This window comes from Festucalex cinctus, chromosome 17 (assembly GCF_051991245.1).
Source record: "Festucalex cinctus isolate MCC-2025b chromosome 17, RoL_Fcin_1.0, whole genome shotgun sequence".
Lineage (NCBI taxonomy): Eukaryota > Metazoa > Chordata > Actinopteri > Syngnathiformes > Syngnathidae > Festucalex > Festucalex cinctus.
This window is the reverse complement of record NC_135427.1, coordinates 13,133,383-13,154,610: the sequence shown is the minus strand read 5'-3', so window position 1 is coordinate 13,154,610 and position 21,228 is coordinate 13,133,383. Positions and strand designations below refer to the sequence as shown.

Below are 21,228 nucleotides of genomic sequence, written 5' to 3'. Positions count from 1 at the left end.
TGGCTCATAAGAAAAACAGGTAACAGTAGAGATTAAATTAGATTGGAAATTATTATTTTTTTAAATCATTAAATTAATTGTAATTATTAACTCATTTGCTGCCCAAAATGTATAAATACGTTCTATTTTAAATGTTTTAAGTGTCCCAAAGACGTATTTATACGTTTTTTGTTTTTATGCTAGAGCATACAGAAGGATTTGATGCAGTCTCTCTACTGCCGAGAACAGTTGAAGCAATGGTAGTTATTACAAAAACGGCCAGCAGGTGACAGCGGAGCAAAAGAGATCAACCTAAGCCATGTTGCAAACAGGCTTATTTCCCCACAGTTCTAAGCAGATTTGTGAATAATGATGAAATGTAGCTATATTTTAATACTAATTGCTGCAAAATGGAAGCGGATACAAATATGTGTTTTTTTCCTGACGAAAGAAGAGTAATATTTCTTTTGGTCGGTTCCATGTTTTTATAGCAGTAGAACACAATATTCTGTGGGCCCTGCAAAATCAGTCAAAATCCATGAAAACAGCAAAAATGTCTGAGAGTAAATGAGTTAATAATAATTAATTAAATTAGTTTAAAAAATTACAGGTACAGACATACCCTTTTTTTCGAGAGGCTGTAGAAAATGAGCTCTTTCTCTACGCCGTAGCCAGTGTAGATGAGCAGGCTGGGGTCTGTTGGGCAGAAGGCAGCCAAGCTCGGGGGTGGGCTGTCATCCTACAATATGACAAGTGATATGAGATGAAGCAGGAAAATAATGTCGTTTTTATAATCCTATATAATTGAGTTTTTTATTTCCTTCATTTACTAAAAGTGATTATATCAGAACAAACAACTACAAATTCAAGAACTCATTTTAGCATAAGTCATTTGGAGCAGCCGACATTTTCAGTGGCATTTTCTGCTCTAATGCCGTGAACCGCGAGCGCAGTAAGTACCTGGCAATACGGTGGCGCGGGAAGCGTGAGCCAGTCGAGTAAAGCGCACTTGCACTTGAACCAATCGGCCGCCCAGACACTGACGCGCCTGTCAACGCTGGCAGCCAACCACAGCTCGTTCCCCGCCACGCCAAACTCCTTACACTGGATGGAGGATGAAATAGCTTGTAAAAATGTCACAAAAATGTCAGAAGAACTCCAGCAAACGATTTCTTTCTTTTTTTTAACATTTTCAAAAGCGCCACAAATGATCCCTAACCTTGTGTGACTTGGCGGCTGAGAGCTGAGCAAAGGAAATGCCAAGCTGTTTTTTTTTTGTTTTTTTTGCCAAAGAGGCTGACAGAAACCTTGACAACTGCACTCATTGTACAATGAAGTGCCAATTTTTACAACATTTAATTAAAGAGTTGAAAAGATGATAACATATCTGTGGCAGAATGAAAATGGAAGCAATCAACTGCCATTTATTCATTTGAAATGCTCTCATTTGTTCATATGTAATAACTGAATGGGGATATATGTTTAGCACCTTTAGCCCTTTTATTATTTAAATGTGTCAATAGATGTTTCATACATAGAGTATGTGTCTGATAGAAACAGCCCTCTCCATACACTATTAAAAAAAACTTACCTTATTTTCTTTGTGAATTGACAATTTTTTTTTAAGTGAGAATAACTACAAGATGGTAGCATTCATTGTATTAATTAAAAAAATAAATAATAATAATAAATATAATTAAAATATTATATATATATATATATATATATATATATATATACATATATATACACACACACACACACACATAGAAATAATAAAATGTAATTTATTTTGAAAGCACATCTAATGAGATATATGTAAAGGTGAAAGCTTGAGAGCGTGAATAATACGCAAAGCAAAGAATTGAACTTACGGATGCTGCCTCTGCTGAGGCATCAGCACTACCAAAGTATATATTTCATGAGATCTAAAGTTACAAACAACAGTCTGGTATCCCTGAGGTTGTGGGTTCGATCCCCTTGGTGAACATGTTTTTCCACTGTATTTTTCTTGCACCCCAGTTGCTGTAAAATTACCGGAACCGTTTTTTTTTTTAAACTTTTTTTTTTTTTTTTTTTTTACAGTGTAGAATCTGACCTGTTCACGAACACACTGAATGGTGCTGATGGCTGCTCCTTTGTGGTCCCTGAAAACACGGACGGTTGATCCATCCAAGGCATGACTGACAGCTATGAGTCCATTCTTCCCACCAGAGAGGATCACGTCACCTGGTTAATTACAGCACGCTGGATTAAAACATAAATCATCGACGGTCCAAATCTTTGACAAGCGCCCACTGGACGGAAATAACTTAAGAGGCTCCGGGGGCTCCCCGCCTCTCACCGTTGGCAGAGTACTGGATGGCGGTGACAGCGACGTGGTGGGGTTGCAGCTTCCGCTCCATTTCAGATGTGGCAAGTCGAAAGACGCGCAGGGTGCCGTCGCTGTATCCTGCCGCCACACGCGCATGGTGCAGGCTTGGAGAAAGGCTCCAGCAAACACAGGTACACGACTGAAACGGAGAAAAACACGCAGAAATTAACCTAACAACTAAGAACATAACGTGTCATTCTGATAAGAATATTAATTAATAATGGAATAAAAACACTGTGCCGATTGTATAGAAGATATCCTGTAGATGTCACAAGATGGTGGTAAAGCACCACTTTTCTATTAGACAGAGCTACATTTTGCCTGATTAAATGTATTTGCCAACCGCAAAATGAAAAGTAGAAGAAGAAATAGAAGTAGTAGTCATGGCAACAAATGTTTGCCATTAGTCTGCTGCCGCCTCTCATACTAATTCAACGAAGAGACCAAGGTATTGCCAAATTTAGCATGCAGGAAATTGAAATGATAAAGACACAGATTTATTGTACTGTAATATGATTTATGATTTACTGACTTTATTCATTTGTAATATGTTTATGCCACACTTGTTACATAGAATTTTGTAAAGTTGCCTTAGTGAACGCTTAAGACTGCAACTCAAAGTGTTCAGTTAGATATTAAAAAAATACTGCTTTTAATTCAGGATTCATTTGACTTTATTTTAGTCTAACTAGGAAATACAATAAATCTGATATTTATTATTGTAATAGAACTTAATTCATTTATTGCTTGTGTTTGTGAAAAAAAAATACATGGAAAGACCTTGAAAAAGCAACTGTACATTAAATCACACTTGCAACATTGAGGACATCTTTTTTAATATTTTATTTAATTTTTTCAAAATTGTTCTCACCTGATTGAGTACCTGGAACTGCACCACCAGTTCATTACTAGGAATAGACCAAACCCTCAGACTACCGTCTTCGCTGCAAGTGGCAAAGTGGCTTTCATCCGTCTGAAAAGCCAAACCGTTCACCTGGACGACACAACAGGTAATAGTAATTCAACGTCAATAACAATTCTGCAAGAAAAAAAACTAATGCCAGGCTTATTTTAAATCAAGTGTTGTAAGTATAGTACTCAAAGCGGGCGTTAATTATAGAGTCAATTTAATGACAGCCTTCCTGCTGTTTTTCCCTTTGATTTTTCGCTTCAAGGGGTCGCCGTGTGAAAGTGTGATTGGCACGATTCTACTAATTTAACTCTGCAGTAAATCAGGGTGAGGAGATGTAACGTAGGCGGGTCTCTAGGCACTCATAGCAGTGCAGCATTATTATTCAACTTCAACATCCGTTCAAAAAAATAATAAATAAATAACAACCAGTACAGTAATCCCGCCATAATAAAAATAATACATATATATTAATATATCACAAATAATCGGAATCAGTCAGTCATTATCAGTCGTGCCCTTATGACTACGTGCTTTTGTGATTTGTCACATTTGTCACTTGTTACCTTATTGTTGTGGCCGCTGACCAGCCGGATGCTGCTGTTGTCCAACCAGTCGATGTACCACAAGGTTCCCGTGGTGGTGCCCACGATGCCCATGTCCATTGTGTTGTCAAAGGCAGCGCTGACTGTGGTGCCATCCAGCATTATCTCCTGCTTTAACACCACCGACGCCCCGCTGCGGGATGACCAAAGACAATGAGATCATCAAGGCGAGTGGCTACCAAACACACATGCACAGAATGTTGCATCAGTTCTTTGTGAAATCAATGGAAATTAAAGGGTAAAAGTATTACATGGTTATTTAGGTTCAACAGACAACCGCTCGGAAATTTTTCTTGCATTTTTTTTTTTTTTTTACTTAAATGTCATATCCTTTGTGAACAACATATGATTAACATTCAGACCCTTTGTGTTTGTAAAATACTTAAATGATCACTCTTCAATACAATTCCATCAAGTTCAATTATACTAATTACTTATCACCATGACCACACAGTACTTCAGTCTGTATCCCGATGTTTCTTTAAGAGGTATACATGGACTTAGACAAAAGCTACATTAGGAGCCTTTTTGAAAATGTATTCATGGTGACAGCACTCAACCTATTAATGTACCCTGGTTACAGCACATCATGGCAACTATTACACAAAGTGATCCAAAAAGAATGAAGCTATTTCATGATCAAATATTTCGTAAGTAATTGTATGAATTAGATTGAGGGAGTGGGTGTTTGAAAGATCAGATTTGCCAGTTTTCTATAATTGTCACGTAACAGTAACAGACTCATGCGTCTGGCAGCGACAGCAAAAAAATAAAAAATAAAAAATAAGCCCTTTCTGCTTGGACTTCTAGATCTCCTTACATCACAGTTTGTGATTTTTTTTTTTCCTCTGAGGGTTTGTAAAAGATAAAGTATTTGTTCCGCCATTACCAACCTTACCGACCTTCCGCCCATCCATTTTCGTGACCGCTTATTCCTCACAAGGGTCGCGGGGGGGTGCTGGAGCCTATCTCAGCTGGCTATGGGCAGTAGGCGGGGGACAACCTGGACTGGTTGCCAGCCAATCGCAGGGCACACAGAGACGAACAACCATCCACACTCACAAGCACCGCTAGGGACGGTTCGGAGCGCCCAATTAACCTGCCATGCATGTGTTTGGAATGTGGAAGGAGACCGGAGTGCCCGGAGAAGACCCTCGCAGGCACGGGGAGAACATGCAAACTCCACCCAGGAAGGCCGGAGCCTGGACTCGAACCCGAGTCCTAGGGAACTGAGAGGCGGACGTGCACTGTGCCGCCAACTGACCTGGAAAAAACTTAAAACATCGAATAACAACAGCGATCAATTCAATTGATCCCGATGTGCTTCAACGTGTTTGGCAAGAATTCTCATATCGTATTGATGTTGTTCGTGCTGCAAGTGGAGGCCATATTCAGCACTTCTAACATGTGAAATTAAACTTGACTGTTAGCAGAATACTTTTATTATAAGTGTGACTTTTTTTTTGCTATTTTTCCTCCATAGAATATTTGATCATGAAATAGGGTCATTCTTTTTTAATCACCCTGTATTATGAATGGCTAGGTTTTCTACCAATTAGCTTTCTAAACTCATGAAATAACAATTATATACTCTGTTACTTTGGTTTTGTCTCCCCCCCCCAAAAAAAAAAAAACTGCTACGTCAATTTAAAACTCTCAATTGTCCACTCGACACTAGTGTGTATGTGAGATTGAATACATTTGTTTTTGTTTGTATATGTGCCTTGCGACTGGCTAGCAAGTTGAGCCTACAAAATAGCAGGATCTGCATAATGTTGAATAGATGAAAGCTTAGCGTCAACAAACCCATCTTTTTTGGACGCCTTGGCCTGAGGCTTCATACGCCGCACAGCTTCTACCTCCCACAGTCGCAGCCAGTGGGTGTTGCTGCCTGTCAACAGCGTGTTCCCTCGACACAGCAACACACCTTCAGAAAAAAAAAAAAAAAAAAAAAAACTCATCAAATACCAAGACAAAAGCGTCAGGTGGCTCTGTCGGTGCAGCAAAGCTTCACAAATGCATCACCTTTATTATTAACAAGTTGGAGTGTCAGGCGATTAAAATTTGTATTCGTAATTAATCGCATGACTTCAAAAGTTAACTCACAATTAATTGCAAATTTTATATCTGTTCTAGGTGTACAATAAAATGTACACTGTACACTGTCATGCAAGTTTTCATAATCATAACATAAAAGTAGACAAAATGTTAAATAGAAATATGGCTGCATTTTTTAGTCATTGATACAGTAATTTCATAATTCATCAAATTGAGCTGAAATTAATACGGTGCTGTGTTGTAAAAAATCAATGTGATATTGATTTGTGTTGAGGTCATTTTCTGCCACTTAATAGCATAATTGCATTTGTAAGGCGTTGTTGACAGCTTAGTGCATTTTTCTTTTCATATTAAGAGCTATCTAATCTTTAAGATGAAGTAACTTGTGAAATTCTGAACATTTTTAAAATTGTAAAATTCAACTTGACCCCCGTCTCCACAAATATATATGCATTATTATTAAATTTGTTACTGCTAAATTTGGACATGGACATGTCTGCTGTGTTGTGACTGGAATTCCCCCAATACAGGTTTTCCAATGAAAGGGTGGTCTTACTTAAAAAAATAGTGACCTTAACGGAACTTTAAATGAAATCAAAATGAACAAGCATTGCTTTTTCAGAATCTAGACCACTGTTACCCAAGCTTTACCACCACACTATAAATCCTTTACCAAAAATTGAGTAAACAAAAACGATTTCTCCATTTACTCAGGTTTAAGTACCTTCTGTCATCTAGTGGAAGTGAATTCAATTGTTCTACCAGGCATTGCATGCCAGTGATGAACAAATATGCATTATTTGTAGTACCGTACCTGATCATTCCTTAAGGCATAAACAGTAAATATTTACCAATCTCTCCCTCATCAGCCTCCCATGTCATGAAGCAGCTTTGTGTCTTGATGTCCCAAACGCAAAGGTGTCCTCTGTTGGTGGCGGTGAACAGCGAGGACTCCGAATGGTAGCACAGAGCCGTCAGCTCCACATCGCCCACCTCGACTGGTGTCCTCGCTCTCTGGAGCTAAAAGCATGACCACGGATAAAGTCAGTCTTTTTTTTTTTTTTTTTTTTTTTAAATACCAAAGAACATCAACTGTTAAAATCAAAGCAAGGATCCTTGCAGGTGGCTTACTTTAAGGTCACCATCTTGCTCATGACCGTTGAAGAGGCCGAAGTAAACACCTTGGCTGCCGACACAGGCCAGCTGGGCGGCCACAAAGGGACTGAAGGCTGCGTCGTGGAGCGCCCCCAAACCGTTCTCGCTGGAGAGCATTTGGAAGGTCGCGGTGCTCCACACGACCACTGCCGGGTCCGAGAAGTCTCCTAATATGGTGGCGAATAGAAGCGGATTGGACTTGAGTCAAAAATAAATCATCAGTTTGAGATTGAATGGAACCTCCGACATTGCAAGGCATTACAGTTCGTATGTATTTAAGAGCATCGCATTGACTGATTTTGTCCCCTTTTCCCCACTAACCTATGGAGAGCAAGAATCGATCATCTTTGGAGAAAGCGAGACTCTGCACTGCCCCTCTGTGGTAGGAAATGGTATTCAGACAAGCTCCACTCTGGATGGCCCAGATGCAAATGAGGCTCTTGTTGGCACTTTTGCTCGCAGCAGAGGCCATTATCTGGAAAAATAGTCAACAATAGTAACAATAGGTTAATGATAACGCTGGCCAATAATAGTTGTCATTTCAAAAGCAATTTGTTGTTTATCTAATAAGATGATAAGGCAATTGTATTGTACCGTAGTTATGTGCTTTCACAGCTATAAATGGGAAAACTACAACGTTTCCAGTGACAAAAATTGGTTCATAGCAAAGTAAGAGAGTCTGTTTCTGTTTTAGAAGCCTTACTGCCCTATATGGCTTCTTCTTGTCCAGATAATTGGAGACAGAAGGAAGGCACCTGCTGCTCCCCATGGTGATTAGGCTTCAAGGCTTAAAAATAGAAAACAGCTCCAAAATGCTGCTGAGAAAATCAGGTGGCTCTTTGATTTACTTTCTCTTCTTTGTTGATACTTTCATATATGGAACAAACCAATATATTCTGTGAAGATATTTCTCTAATCTCCGTGGCACAGCTAACATTGTGCAATGCCATTTTTTTTCAGCAATATCAAAATTCATACCTGAGCGTCGTTTGAGATAGCAAGACACGAGATCTCTTCCCTGTGGCACTGCAAATGTCTCTGACGCCCTGAGTTGACATTCTCCACCACCACCACACCGCCGCAGGAGTATGCAAATAATCCTGTAATAAAAAAGAGAGTTGCAGGAAAGCACAAAAAGAAGGATCAAATTTCTTCTTATTCGTACTGTATTGTGTACTGAACGTATGCTTTTATCATATAGGATATGAGAATAACCTTGGTCAGGGCTCCAAACCAAGTTGCCACGGCCGTTGCCATTGTAACCAATTACTGCCTTCAGTGTCATGCCTGCTTCATCTGGCTGAGGAGTCACGGCAGTCTGGATAAAAGAAAATATTCCGACTGGTCAAAAAAATATAGATGAGACATATTTGTATGTCGGAATGACATGTTTACCTCATCAAGAGTGGAATTCTTAAATCGTGGTATGAAGTGTCTATAACAATCTGGACGCACACGCTTCTCATTAAAATCTACAAAATGGCAAAGATTATGCAATAAATGTACATATTTTTATTCTTAATGTACCAGTGAAAGTTGGGGACTCACCATTGTTTTGAAGATTGATGCTCATTCTGATGGTATCGCCTACTTCTGTGATTTTCAAGAAGGTCGTGGCAGGCTTGGGATGAAAACCGGGCTCCGAACCAGTGGCTGTGACTGCAACAAATTGAGTTGAGACGGCATCGCTAAAGTCTCCAAGGCACAGAACAAGGGCTACAAAATTAATCCCTTTCACAGTTCTATAGCCAGAAGAGCCAAATATAGATTAAATACAGGCAATGCCTATAAATCTGTTGCTAGGCAACAAGCTGCTGGAAGCCTGTCAATGCTTTCAAGGCACCCCTTGAATCATCATTAATCTCTCACGGTCCCAAGATTGGCTCTAATTTTGTAGTTCTCTAGACTTAGATGCCTGGAGACACAAATTAATAGTGGCAATGAAAAAGGGGCGTTCCAAAATTGATTATCATTGAAAATGAAAGCCAGTTATTTTTCCTAAGTAAAAAAAAAATAGATCAAGTGAGCTTATTAGTGAAACTTCAACAACTTTATTCTGGTAATCCTTCACATTAATCAGTGCCAAAGTAGCTCTTTAGTTCTAATGGTCACACTGAGACATGTTTCTTTTTTATATATATATATATATATATTTATTACCGTCTAGCTCGGCTACGGTGGGGTCCATGGCGCTCACATGCAGTGGCGGTGGAGGAGACAAGGGTCGGGGTGCCCTTTGTCGAGGCATCTCATCCGCAGCTGTCATTTAAAACGGTCAATCAGATCATGTGCGGCAGTAGTGGAATGCTGAGGTTATGTCGTATGCAAGCAACATTTTACTGTACCTGAGGTGATTGCAAATCGCGATGGTAAACTGTGGGGCAAAAACAAAAGCATTAGTGACCCACATTTTCATTTAAAAGGACAAGAGTTTTTAAAAGTGATTCGTACCGGACGGTACGTAGCAAGTCAACTGGGTGTGCCAAGAAGTCCCAAAGAAAAATGGCGTCCCCCACTGAGACCACACCTTGCTGTCCAGGGGTGAAGCTCACCTGGTTGATGGGCTGACTGTGACCTATAAACATCTGGGACACAAAATACATGCTTGACTTACTACACTATATTTAGTAAGAATCCTTTGGAAAATAATCGTGATTAATATTTTCTTCATAATCAAGCAGACCGATGAGAAGTGATCTTATTTTAATTAATTGTTCCAAAAATTATTATTTTATTGCTTAGTGGCGACGGGCTCCAATTTTTTAAGTTTCATATTTTTGCAGAAATCTATAATATTAGTCAGTCTACATGTGAATTTATTTTTTAAAATAAATTATTGACCAATTTAAAGCGATGAAAATGGGATGCCCAGAGCTACCACTGAGCAAGTGAGGAAACTAAATGTAATAATCATTTTTTTTCATGTATGCACTTTTTCTTTAATTCGTTTGGTATTGTGCTGTTTGATTTTTTGTGATATAAAATAATGTCTGGTAAACACTGCTACTATTAACGTGAAATGCCAGAGCACCTTTTCATTTAACAGACAATTGCACAAATATTAATCATGGGTATAAAAGCTGAACTATGTAAGTTGATCCAAACTGGAATCATTCCAACCTGTAAATGTAAATAAACGGATTGCTTTTTGTGTACCTGCGAGTTTGAAGTCAGCTGCATGTTATAATCCCACACTTTGACTGCATTATGTCCCGCCGTGACCAGAAATCGACGGTCTTCGCTCACAGCCAGAGAGGAACACCAGTGCTTGTGCACCTTGGACACCTGTCGTACAAATAAAAATAAATAAATAAATAAAAAAAAACAAAAAAAAAAACAGTCTGAAATAAATCAATGCTTAGTCTTGGGAAAACAATAAATTCTCTACAACACAATGTTCTACCTGCCGGAGCAGACTACCCGTCTTGGTGTTGACCCAGAGAATTTTGTTGGCGGATGTCGCTACCAACAAATGCTCAGGGGAGGCTGAGGAGAAGCAGACCTTCAGCGCAGAATCCAGAAAGTTGCTCTCCGAATCCAAAATACTCACATCGAGACGGAGCGACTAAAGGAGGAAAAAGATACAGTGGTGCCTTGAGATGAGAATACTTGATTTAATATTGATTCTTAAACAAAAACATATATACACAACGTAAAGAAATTAAACCACTTTTCTTGTGTTTTGGTAAACAGTGCTTTAATCTATTGGGTTGAGAAAATGAAGTTGAGATACGTCAGTGTTGCATTTCTGCACAGATGAGTGACAAAAAAGGTACCTCTTCTAGTGACAGTGCATCAGCAATAATAATGGTGTACTCAGAGGGCCCAACAAAAGCCAGACAGTGGCTGTCACTGCTCACTGTAAGAGCATCAGGAGCACGTCCAGTGCCTCGGGCAACCACGCCACCTACACCATCAGGCAGTCAAGAAATCAATCCGCTGTATAGTAGTGGTTTCATATTTACAGTGACCATACGATGATGTGACCAGGTGAGCGTGCATACGCACGGACAACTCGGATGACGTGGCTGTCATTGTCGCAGGAGTTGTAGAGTGCCAGCGAGCCCTCGGAGGCGGCGCTGTACATGCAATCGCCGTCGGGAGAGAAGGCAAGACCCACCACTTCACCTCGGTGATGACTATCACAAATATGCAGATGAAACACAATCACGATTATTATTGTGAATTGAAATTGGTGTTGATGCGAAAATAAAACAGCAAATGCTATTTAAAGGAAACAGAACAGCAAAACGCATGCTCCAAATTTAAGCTGAAGGTTTACTAACACCAAATTGAAGCTTGGGCTGGACAAATAAAGTCATGGTCTCTTATAATACTTTCGAGGAACTAGTAGAATTGCACGTGTTCACGCGTACGTGTGCTCAGCCAAGAGCTTGCCGCAGGAGATGTCGAAGACTCGGACGATGCCTGAGCTGAAGCCACAAGAGAAGATCTGCTCGCTGGGATGAAAGGCAACTGAACATGGCTTATCCTCCGACACAAAGTCATACAGCTGTGAACAAACAAGGAAACACCTTGAGACAAAATAGGGCTGCACAATTAATCGAACTTCAATTACAATTTCAATTATTGGACTCCACAATTACAAAAATCAGCATAATTGTGAAAAAAAAAGAAAAAAGAAAAGATTATTAATACTAATTTTGAATTGTTTACGGGCAATGGCGAAGTTAAATGTTCAAAATCTTACAATGCCAAAGAAAATCAGAACATATTTGCTCCATTTAATGGACCATGGATGGACGATGGAAAAAAAACAAAACAGCATGCGCTGTGTTCAAGTAGGGATGGGTACACCTTTCGCATTTGAACAGGTTCGGTTCCAATTGTCAGTATCGGGGTAGACATCGGTACTTAACAGTACCAATCTTCGGTACTTTTGCTCTGTTCTTTGTGGAAATAAATGTTAATTTATTTAATAACAAAATATGAATTTCAAAAGAGAACATTCACTTTAACGGTTATTGTTCATTCAATAACATCTGACAAATAATAAATCATGAATTTAAAACACATGAGCCAGACAGGGTGCAGTAAAAAAAAAAAAAAAAAAAAAAAAAACAGTGTATAACAATAAATTATAAATAATACCAAAAATAAATTAATATTACAGATTACAAAGTGAGAAGCAAAGTTCTAATACAAGAGCAGAAGATAAATCATTCCCATAGTGTAATTATTTTGGTTCCTTGTGCAGTTGTTTAAACAAAATTTAAAAAACCTGCCTGCCGCACATAGCGAGATGAATTCGAACTTAACTTGGAATAAAATCTCGCAAAAAATATTTTCTCAACGGATCTGCACGATTGACGCAAGTGACCTATTTTGTTTTTAAAACGGTAATGTTTGCCGAAAGGTGAGAGATTTTCATGCCTGTGTTTAAATTGATATATTTGCACCTTTTTTAACTTTAAAATGACTAATTGAATAAATGTTTCTTGGTCCAAAAGGTTACATTATAGTGATTCAAAGAAATGTATTTGTCTTAGTATTTTTTTACATGTTAACATTTTTTACGTTTACGTGTCCTAATTGTGATTGCAAATACTACCAAATTAATCATAATTAATATTTTCTTCATAGTCGAGCAGCCTTAAGACAAAAACAGTTACTAGGTCGTTGTGAGACTAAGCTCTGAAATCAAATGTCAAATGCTGATCACCTTTTTCTGTTAATAAATATTTTGATTTCTTTCAAATGCCAAATATTGACCTGCTGCAGGGAGTCTAAGGACCAAATGCGCACGGAGCCGTCCGAAGAGGCTGTTGTGAGATGCCGGCGGATCCCATCCACGCTGAAGCCAAGCACGGTGCCAGTGTGCGACCTCATCAGCGTGCTGTAACCCCGACTGCTCACATCAAGGAAGCCCAGGTTACCAGTCAAGGTGGCAGTCAGGACGCGCATGCTGTCTGATGACACGGATACCAGGCTCACGGGACCCTCGTGCTCTAGAAAACAATCGGGTTGAAACATTTACTTTCATGTCGACTTTCTCGCTTGAAAATGAGGTTAGAAAGGAGAACTGGCGAGGTCGATGTACGTTTGAAGTGTTCAGCATCATGACAAAAGTTGAAATAGAGACAGGCTGAATTCGTTCATGTGATGAAAATGTTTTGAAAGTCTTTACTTCCAGATCATTGGTTGTTGACAGCCGTGCAAGATGTTTTGACTCCTCTGTGCGTTCAAGCCTTAACGATGACATTGTGGGATGGAGAATGGGCACGACCTGATTGCTCCAAGCAGAGGTTATGCTGCACTGCATCGTGCCTACCGGCTTCCAGGAAGACGCTGGAAAAATCCAGAGGCCACAGCCGCAGGAAGCCATCTTCGGAGCCTGTGGCGCAGAAAGATGAGCGCACGCTGAGGCTGTTGATGGCGATGCCTGGATCTGGGGTAAATACACATTTTCAGCAATTAACAACAATTTCCTGGGTTAAACGATTTTTCCTCTTGGCATACAGAAAAAGCAATGACATTATTCAAAACAAGTTTTGCTTTTTTTTCCCCTGCTGGGATTTTCTTGATTCATCCTGAGAACAAACAACGTTTGAAAACATTTTACCCCAGCCATGGTTTTTTCCTAGCATTAACTACCACAGAAATAATAGAAATGCACGTTTTTCTTTTCAGATGTGAAAAATTAGTCTTTGAAAACAATGCCCATTTTGTCAAGGCACCCAAGTAAACAGGAAACGTAGTAAACTCTTGTTCAACAACTTCAAATAAAATGAGCCGTTAAAGTGCAAGGCTCACCTAGTCCATATAATTTATCTGTTGGTTTGTGCAGGTGAGGAAAGTGCCCACTGCAAAATATTTTTGTTCAGTGCTTTTGCAATATATGGTGTAAACGTTTAGCACTGGGCTCCTTATGTGTCATACGGAGAAACATAATTCTGTTCCTGTTTTTCACATCTTAGCGGGAACTGAACTCGCCAGATGTTTTTTTTTTTCTTGCTACTTTGGAAACGCTGACTGTGCTTTTGTCAATAATTACCCCCATTTTCTTCACAGCCTTGCTGTTAGTGCAAGCAGCACACCTCAGGAAGGGCAAACCCACCTTTGTTGAGAGTCCATTTCTCCTGCTGCTGCTGCTGCTGCTGCTGCACTGGAAACAACCATCTGACATTTCGAATGACAACCCTGGTGTAGTCAATCTCAAAGATGTGGCCGCTCCTGCAGCTTGCAAACCTGCGAGGAGAAAGCCATCAAGGGGACGACCTTTGAAGCCGGATCCTGACAAAATTTGCACGCTTTCAGAGTTAAAAAAGGGATGCAGATTGCTCACTCACAGTAGCCTGTCGTCAATATGCTGTTCGGGTGAGTCCCCCTCCTCAAAGGCCACATCAGTGAAGTCCAATGGGCGATATTCGCCGAGGTTGATTGGGCATGAGCGCAGCGTGCCTTGGCGTACCCGCCACAGACGAATGCTGTCATGACCACACGACACCAGCCTGAAACCAGATCGGAGCACGCAAACAAGGAGTGAGATGAGAGCAGCTATTCAGTGAGTAGAAAGATGAAAAATCAAGGAAAACACATTCTGCAGTTAGAGAAAGGGAAGAGCAAAAAACTTAGACTTACACATATTTGAAAGTGGAAGTCAACCTTAAACATTTCTTGACAATAATATGTGACCTCACTAGTCTAAACACGGCATTCTGATTAATATTACATTTGTGGAAAATGAGTTATATGGCGGCGGCCATTTTTGGATTTTGCTGCTTAACTCATATTCCACTCATGCAATATTAAACAAAAATTCCATATTTAGACCAGTGGGGCTGCATGGAACATATTATTGCCAAAAACAAATTGGCTTTAATGAAGCTAAGATTAAGAGAAGACGGGAGAGTACCTTGTCTCATCAAAGTTTGCGAATTTCATGCTTTGAATGTCCACATCCAGTTTTGTCTTGGCAAAAATGCTCACTTCTCCACCGTTGCCGACATTGGCCGTGTTCCAGACAACCACCAACTTTAAAACACATAATAACAAAGATCAATCTGACTGAGCAAAACGGAAAGCAATCACGGCATTTTGTTTGAAATGATCCCTTGCAGGCTGTGGTGCCGTATTGAGCTTCTGAAATAAGTACATAGCAGGGTTGTTATTATTATGCATCGGAGGTACTTGCCGTTTTGCCACGGCTGTCTTTCCCCACGCCACAGAGAATACTGCCACTGTATGAGAAGCTTTGAAAAGAAAAGCACACAATTATTGTTTGCAAAGTGCTAGCCTCTTCTGTGCGTCTAAGAGAACTGTCGTTATCTTCCGATCACCTTAGCAAGGTTACTGAATGAGCATGCATCCTGAACATGGCCATACAATTTCCTTTGAGGTAGTTCCATATTCGAACGACACAGTAATTGCCTCTTTGCGCCGAGGCCAGCAATGTGGTGTTGCCGTTAAAAGCCAGTGCAGACACCTGACATACAAACAGAAAAAGTTATTATGTGATTCAAAGAGGAGCTGAATTCAAAGCACATTTCTAGCAACTGAAATGATCCAGCCATGTAACACGGTAATACATTCCATTTCCACACAAGTTACAGCTGAGCTAGATGCCATACTGTACTATATGGCACTATTAAGGTCAGCATCCATTATGTTGGCGGAGATCATTTTACCTTATCAGTGTGGCCAATGAAGAACCTCTGCTCGTTAGAGTCTATTTTCATAGAGACAACAATAGCGTGACATGGATAAACCACGGAATCGCCTGACATGGTCCATAAGGCCTGAAATAAAAAGCATTGTACACATTCTGTCACACCAATGGCCTTAAAAAAAAAAAAATCCAAACATATTAAAAGGCTCAACAACAACAACAGCGAGAAAGGGGGACGGTGGGGGTGTGGAAAACAGTTTATATCTGTAGAAATTAGGGCTGTCAGGAGATTAAAAATTTTAATCGTAATTAATCACATGACTTCAATAGTTAACTCGCGATTAGTCGCAAATGTTATATCTGTTCTAAATGTACAATAAAATGTACAATAATATATTTTTCCCAAGTTTTTATACTCTTAACATAAGTGGGAAAAATATTAAATAGAAATATGGCTCCATCTTTTAGTCATTGATACAATAATTTTATAACAATTCATAAATCTGAGTTAAAATTAAAATGATGTACTGTAAAAAAAACGAGTGTGATAATGATTTGTGTTGAGGTCATTTTTCTGCCACTAGATGGCATAATTGCATTTGTAAGACGGTGCATTTTTCTTTCCATATTAAAAGCTATCTAATCTTTAACATGAAGTAACTTGTAAAATTCTGCACATTTTTAAAAACATAAAATACAACTTGAGCCCAGTCTCCACAAAATGATGCATTATTATTAAATCTATAGCTGCTAAATTTTTATGTGGACATGTCTGCTGCATTACGAATGGAATTCCCCCAGTAAAGGCTTTGCAAGTAAGGGGATGTCATTAATCGTGCGCTAAAAAAAAAAAAAATGTGACATTAAAGGAACTTTAACTCAAAATTAATGCAGTAATTTTGACATCCCTAGTGGAAATGTATATATTTGTAAAAATACATGATGTGAATTGTTTGAAAAAAGCCTACACATTTGGCGGTGGCGCCTCCAAAACCAATTATCCTCCTGAGCCTGAGAATCGGGTCTGGCAACAGCTTCTATGACAAGAGAAGAAAGACTGAATGCAAAGAGATGCCCCTTCTATGGGAATTTACTGCCAAGCATTTTACCTGTGCCACTTCAGAGCTGTCAGCAACCTGACAAGAAAAAAAAAAAAAAAAAAGATTCAAGTGAGGGCCATTATATCAATGACATTTTTCCCTTTTTTACTAAGCATCACCTCCTCTTCGACAACCGAGGGGGGAGTGGAGTTTCGACTGGAGGATGGCAATTCCTGCTCAGGATCATCCACCACCTCAGTAACCACTTCAGGCAGCTCGGGTATGTTGCTCACCTAACGTGAATGCGAAGCAGCAGATTGAACGGTTGGCACGACAAGTAACTGTCTATTATTTATTTATTTATTTAAATTGATCTTACTAATTTCGTGCTAGGGAGTTGGGATTCTTCTTCTGTGAGACTGGGCAAGATTTCTGAAAAATATCAGATATTCATCGACAAAAAAGAAATGCGTCCAATTGATACGAGTGCCTTTCGCTAGCTCACGTTTCTCCATCTTTGAAGCGCCTTTTCGTATGATGCCACATTTCAGATCTCCTTGTAATGGAAACCTGGTCGAAGACAGACGAGGGCGTCATCTATGTGACATTTGGCTGAAGATTGCTTGAATTGCTTTGAACAAAAAGTTCTGGTGGCTTACACTGTATTAACGTTTACAGCTCTGATGGAGGTTATTGACTGATCACAGTATAAAAGAGGTTATTGACTTTAGCTTGACTGTCCACTCAATATCTCATTCAAATCTCTAATAAAGCTAAAAAAAAATCGTTTATGGTCCAAAAGTGGAGAAAAAAAATTGTCCCCAGATAAATTCAACCTTTCAAGATTTATTTTTTCTCTCCAAGGAGACAGGTCACCTGATGTAATTGTAGCAATTATGCCAGGTGCGTCCCTCGGGCACAGGAAACATCATGTCTCTGGGCATGTGTCCAATGCCGTCTGAAGTGGGCAGGCTCATTAGCTTTGCTTCGTGGTAGGAAACCTCTGTCGCAAGAGGCCATTGGACATGGAGATGAGAGAGGTGACATCAAGCGTTGGAATGCAGACTCATGTCATAAATTTATGTCTCATGTTCATCTTTTCATCTCAATCCCAAATGTCTTCAGTATACAAACAAAAACAAAGGAATTTATCTTGTTCCAATATTTTTGGAGGGACTGTATATTATATTTTTAGAATTGATTAATCTATCATTTTCAACCGTTTTACTTTTGCATTTAAGTGTATTATAAAATCCCCTCGGTTACTGTTTATTAACCAGTGATTGGTGTTTATTTCGTACTTCTTATTTATATAGTGCTTAAGAAAAAGCGGGATTGATTTTGTACTTTGTCACCGGTTCGGCCATTGTTTTCCAAAGTAAAAACAGATGTTTACAAATGTCTTATTTTGATTAAACACAGAATATAATCAAGTCTTCTTTCATGAAATCAGAGGATTTGGACAACTTTAAATAAAACAAAAAAAAATGCTTCAAACAATAGTTGTCTATTAATTTGATATTTGCTTAAATAAAGCGTTCTTATTATTATAACCACATTAATATTTCAATAACTGTTTATGTGTCCATGTCTCGCTTAGAAGAAATAGACAATTCTTAGAGCCAATTGGCTGAATTTGATGTAAAAAAATATATATATGTATATATATAATTGTTTGCAGTATAGTAAGTAATGCAACAGAAGCCAATAATTTTCTGAACTGCTTCTACACAGTCAAATTAATAAAAATTTATATATACACAAATGACATTTTTTATGCAACAGGCCGACTTAAATACCACAAATATTTACAGTTGTATTGTAAATAAATCATTCAATAAAACATTGATGAATTTCTGTGATGAGGATGCTGGGAGTCTCACCAGGATTAAGCAGCAGGTGACTGGTAAACACGTTTTTAACTGACATGTAGGCGCACAGCTTGACGCTCTTAAGGTGACTGTAGTAGACGTTGTTGAGGTAGACGCTGAGCGTACGCTGCAGATCCATCATCAAACAGGTCCAGCGGACCGTAGTGGGCGCTGGAGGTCTGTAAACTAACCACGGAAGCAAAAACTGTCAAAGCACTGTAGACGGTGACAACATTGTTGTGTGAGTAAGAATAATGCGCATGAGCGTATTTTACACTGTCGAGTAGACCTGGCTGTCGTTTCAGCAACCCAATCAAATTCAGGGCCGCACTGGAACGGGAATAGCAGCGACGTGGTCGTAAATTTGAACTCTTTGAACCTGTTGGAGATGGAGATGCGGACCACCCGGCCATCCTATGCATCACAACAGGTCAAGAGGGAGGGATTTAGCAGACATCTTATCAATTCACTGAATGTATTGCCTGCATTTGGAAGAGAAACATCCGCCAACAAGTACCTCTGCCATGACATCCAGGACGATCAAAAATGATTTTCCTGGCTTGGGCTTTAAGAGGACGTAGAAATATCGGCCTGTCAGACCCAGAGACTGGTGCAAGTTTTTTGGAAGCCGGATGCAACTGCCATCAGATTCAGAACCTCTGATCCGATACGCTGTACTGTTGAGGGTCTTGTCCTTAAGTGGTTTATGGGAAATGGGAAGCAGTAGTTGCTATTAGAAAGTGGTACAACATAACTGTTGTAGGGATGCTATATTTTAAAAATAAAAACTACAACAATTGCTGTACTATTCATGCTTTCAATTTTTTTAAAGTTCACTGTAAAAAAAAACTGTAACAAAACAGAATTTTACTTATTTTAGTTTTTTTTCTTTAAAAAAAATATCATTTAATTTACAAAAATAAATTCACATTTTACATGTCAAATGTAAAATAACATGAAATCCCTGTAACTGTAAAAACACAATATTTCTGTTCTTTAAAAAAAAAACCTCAATTAGAAATACAATATATTGATTGTTAAAATATGTTCACAAATGCATCATAATTTCACAAAAATTTGTCTGTTATTTAATGAAATAAAATGTCAAAACCCTAAAAAAAAAGAAAGAAAGAAAAACATTTATATTTGCTGATGAATTAACAGTAAATTTTTTTTACCATAGTTTCTTTGTGAATTGACAATTTTTTTTAAAGTGAAAATAACGACAATGTCTGTGATGTCCTAGAGATGGTAGCATTCATTGTATTAACATTTATTTTGAAATGACATTTATGAGAAGTTAATTTTCTGTTTTTCCACAGTATTTTTCTGGCACCCCAGCTGCCGGAAAATTACCGTTTTTTGGGGGGGTTTTGTTTTTTTAAGAGAAAATAATTTTCTGTTATTTAACTTATTTCACAATATTTTTCTGGCACCCCAGTTGCCGGAAAATTACCGTTTTTTTTGTGTGTGTGTTTTTGTTTTTTTTTTACAATTTTTTTTTTATAGTGTTGGTTGCCAGCCCACTGCAAAGTAGACAGACAACCATTCACACTCGCATGACACTTATGTACAATTCTTCAATGAATTTAACATGCACATCCACATTATTGGAATTTTGGTAGGCACCAAGAGTACCTTGAGAAAACTTCAAAAACATAGGGGGAATATGCAAACTACACAGAGAAAGACTCAGAACAGTAAGGCAGACATGTAATCGTCACTAGTAGTCCACCATTCTGCCATAAACTTGTGGTCAGTTTGTAGTCCAAGTAAGTTTGAACCTTGACAAGATGGAGTGCAGTTGACATCATACATCACATTGGTTACCGTGTATATTGACACATATCCTTCCTTGGATGCCTTTAGCCACTCTGAAAGTCGGAACTGTTTGAATATGTTGACGTAAGGATGTTGCCAATCATCTAGGAAACAGAAATTGGCCGCTCGAGTTAGACATCAAAGCAACATTTCAGAAATCATAGTTGTTTCATTGTGTAACTGTCTAGGCAAGTGTTAAAGTAAACGGCTGTCATTCAAAGTATATTCGAACAGCTTCATGGAACTGCAAATGCGACAAAGTAAAGAATTAGAGTTGTAAAGGGCTATCATTAAAGCTGGCATGTTCGTGGAAGGCCATTTTAACTTTAAATTTCGTACCTTTGGCGGCCATTGGCAGGGACCAATTCCAAACCACCCGTGGACTGAATCGTGCGCAATTTCATCCAAAAGTCAGGACAACTGCCTTCATGTACATTTAACATACATTAGCTTGGACGCATACAGAAGTGCTAAACACAAAATAAAATGCCCTCTTTGTGGACAAGTACTTTTATTTCTTTCAACTGTATTAGCTTCAAAGAAACAGTCCGAGTTTTAAATTGAAAGTGAATTACAAAAATGAATTTACAACTATCGAAGCGATCCTGATTCCTGTCCTTCCCGCTCGGTTTTCCGCCGTTGCCATCGAAAGCGTAAGACGTCATGACGTCATTACGTTTACGGACGTCACTTTGTCTTGACCAATTATGGGTAATGTAGTTTACAGAAAACCGCTCCTCATTGAATTCCAGCTAAAACAACAAATCTTTGAGAAGGGAACATAAC

At 38.9% G+C, this 21,228-nt stretch overlaps 1 protein-coding gene and 1 long non-coding RNA gene across 3 annotated transcripts in view; one reads left to right on the top strand and one right to left on the bottom strand.

Moving 5' to 3' along the window:
- The window catches only part of wdr90 (WD repeat domain 90), a 22,212-nt gene extending 1,112 nt beyond the window's left edge, over window positions 1–21,100 (bottom strand). The window contains exons 1-41 of one of the 2 annotated variants that reach the window (XM_077502860.1): window positions 20,782–21,100; window positions 20,452–20,546; window positions 19,139–19,315; window positions 18,897–19,035; window positions 18,634–18,807; window positions 17,627–17,753; window positions 17,256–17,320; window positions 17,130–17,182; window positions 16,930–17,043; window positions 16,820–16,846; window positions 16,679–16,747; window positions 15,730–15,840; window positions 15,382–15,527; window positions 15,237–15,294; window positions 14,958–15,076; window positions 14,392–14,553; window positions 14,160–14,290; window positions 13,374–13,490; window positions 12,815–13,050; window positions 11,458–11,594; window positions 11,090–11,220; window positions 10,858–10,988; window positions 10,485–10,646; window positions 10,238–10,366; window positions 9,533–9,666; window positions 9,427–9,455; window positions 9,242–9,340; window positions 8,630–8,740; window positions 8,477–8,553; window positions 8,297–8,399; window positions 8,060–8,181; window positions 7,403–7,556; window positions 7,058–7,248; window positions 6,778–6,946; window positions 5,675–5,795; window positions 3,830–4,001; window positions 3,225–3,347; window positions 2,324–2,492; window positions 2,078–2,208; window positions 940–1,083; window positions 602–718 (exon numbers count right to left, since the gene is read on the bottom strand). In XM_077502860.1, coding sequence (XP_077358986.1) covers window positions 602–718; window positions 940–1,083; window positions 2,078–2,208; window positions 2,324–2,492; window positions 3,225–3,347; window positions 3,830–4,001; window positions 5,675–5,795; window positions 6,778–6,946; window positions 7,058–7,248; window positions 7,403–7,556; window positions 8,060–8,181; window positions 8,297–8,399; window positions 8,477–8,553; window positions 8,630–8,740; window positions 9,242–9,340; window positions 9,427–9,455; window positions 9,533–9,666; window positions 10,238–10,366; window positions 10,485–10,646; window positions 10,858–10,988; window positions 11,090–11,220; window positions 11,458–11,594; window positions 12,815–13,050; window positions 13,374–13,490; window positions 14,160–14,290; window positions 14,392–14,553; window positions 14,958–15,076; window positions 15,237–15,294; window positions 15,382–15,527; window positions 15,730–15,840; window positions 16,679–16,747; window positions 16,820–16,846; window positions 16,930–17,043; window positions 17,130–17,182; window positions 17,256–17,320; window positions 17,627–17,753; window positions 18,634–18,807; window positions 18,897–19,035; window positions 19,139–19,315; window positions 20,452–20,546; window positions 20,782–20,794 — 4,989 coding nt within the window. In that variant the 5' untranslated portion in view covers window positions 20,795–21,100. The remainder of the gene's footprint in view (window positions 1–601; window positions 719–939; window positions 1,084–2,077; window positions 2,209–2,323; window positions 2,493–3,224; window positions 3,348–3,829; window positions 4,002–5,674; window positions 5,796–6,777; window positions 6,947–7,057; window positions 7,249–7,402; window positions 7,557–8,059; window positions 8,182–8,296; window positions 8,400–8,476; window positions 8,554–8,629; window positions 8,741–9,241; window positions 9,341–9,426; window positions 9,456–9,532; window positions 9,667–10,237; window positions 10,367–10,484; window positions 10,647–10,857; window positions 10,989–11,089; window positions 11,221–11,457; window positions 11,595–12,814; window positions 13,051–13,373; window positions 13,491–14,159; window positions 14,291–14,391; window positions 14,554–14,957; window positions 15,077–15,236; window positions 15,295–15,381; window positions 15,528–15,729; window positions 15,841–16,678; window positions 16,748–16,819; window positions 16,847–16,929; window positions 17,044–17,129; window positions 17,183–17,255; window positions 17,321–17,626; window positions 17,754–18,633; window positions 18,808–18,896; window positions 19,036–19,138; window positions 19,316–20,451; window positions 20,547–20,781) is intronic. The other variant, XM_077502859.1, reaches the window with a different exon arrangement.
- On the top strand, window positions 2,084–9,129 carry LOC144005018 (uncharacterized). Its single transcript, XR_013279483.1, has 5 exons — window positions 2,084–2,484; window positions 3,234–3,363; window positions 3,879–4,035; window positions 6,796–7,912; window positions 8,042–9,129. It is a non-coding gene; the product is annotated as an uncharacterized LOC144005018 (long non-coding RNA).
- Window positions 21,101–21,228: the final 128 nt, after the last annotated feature.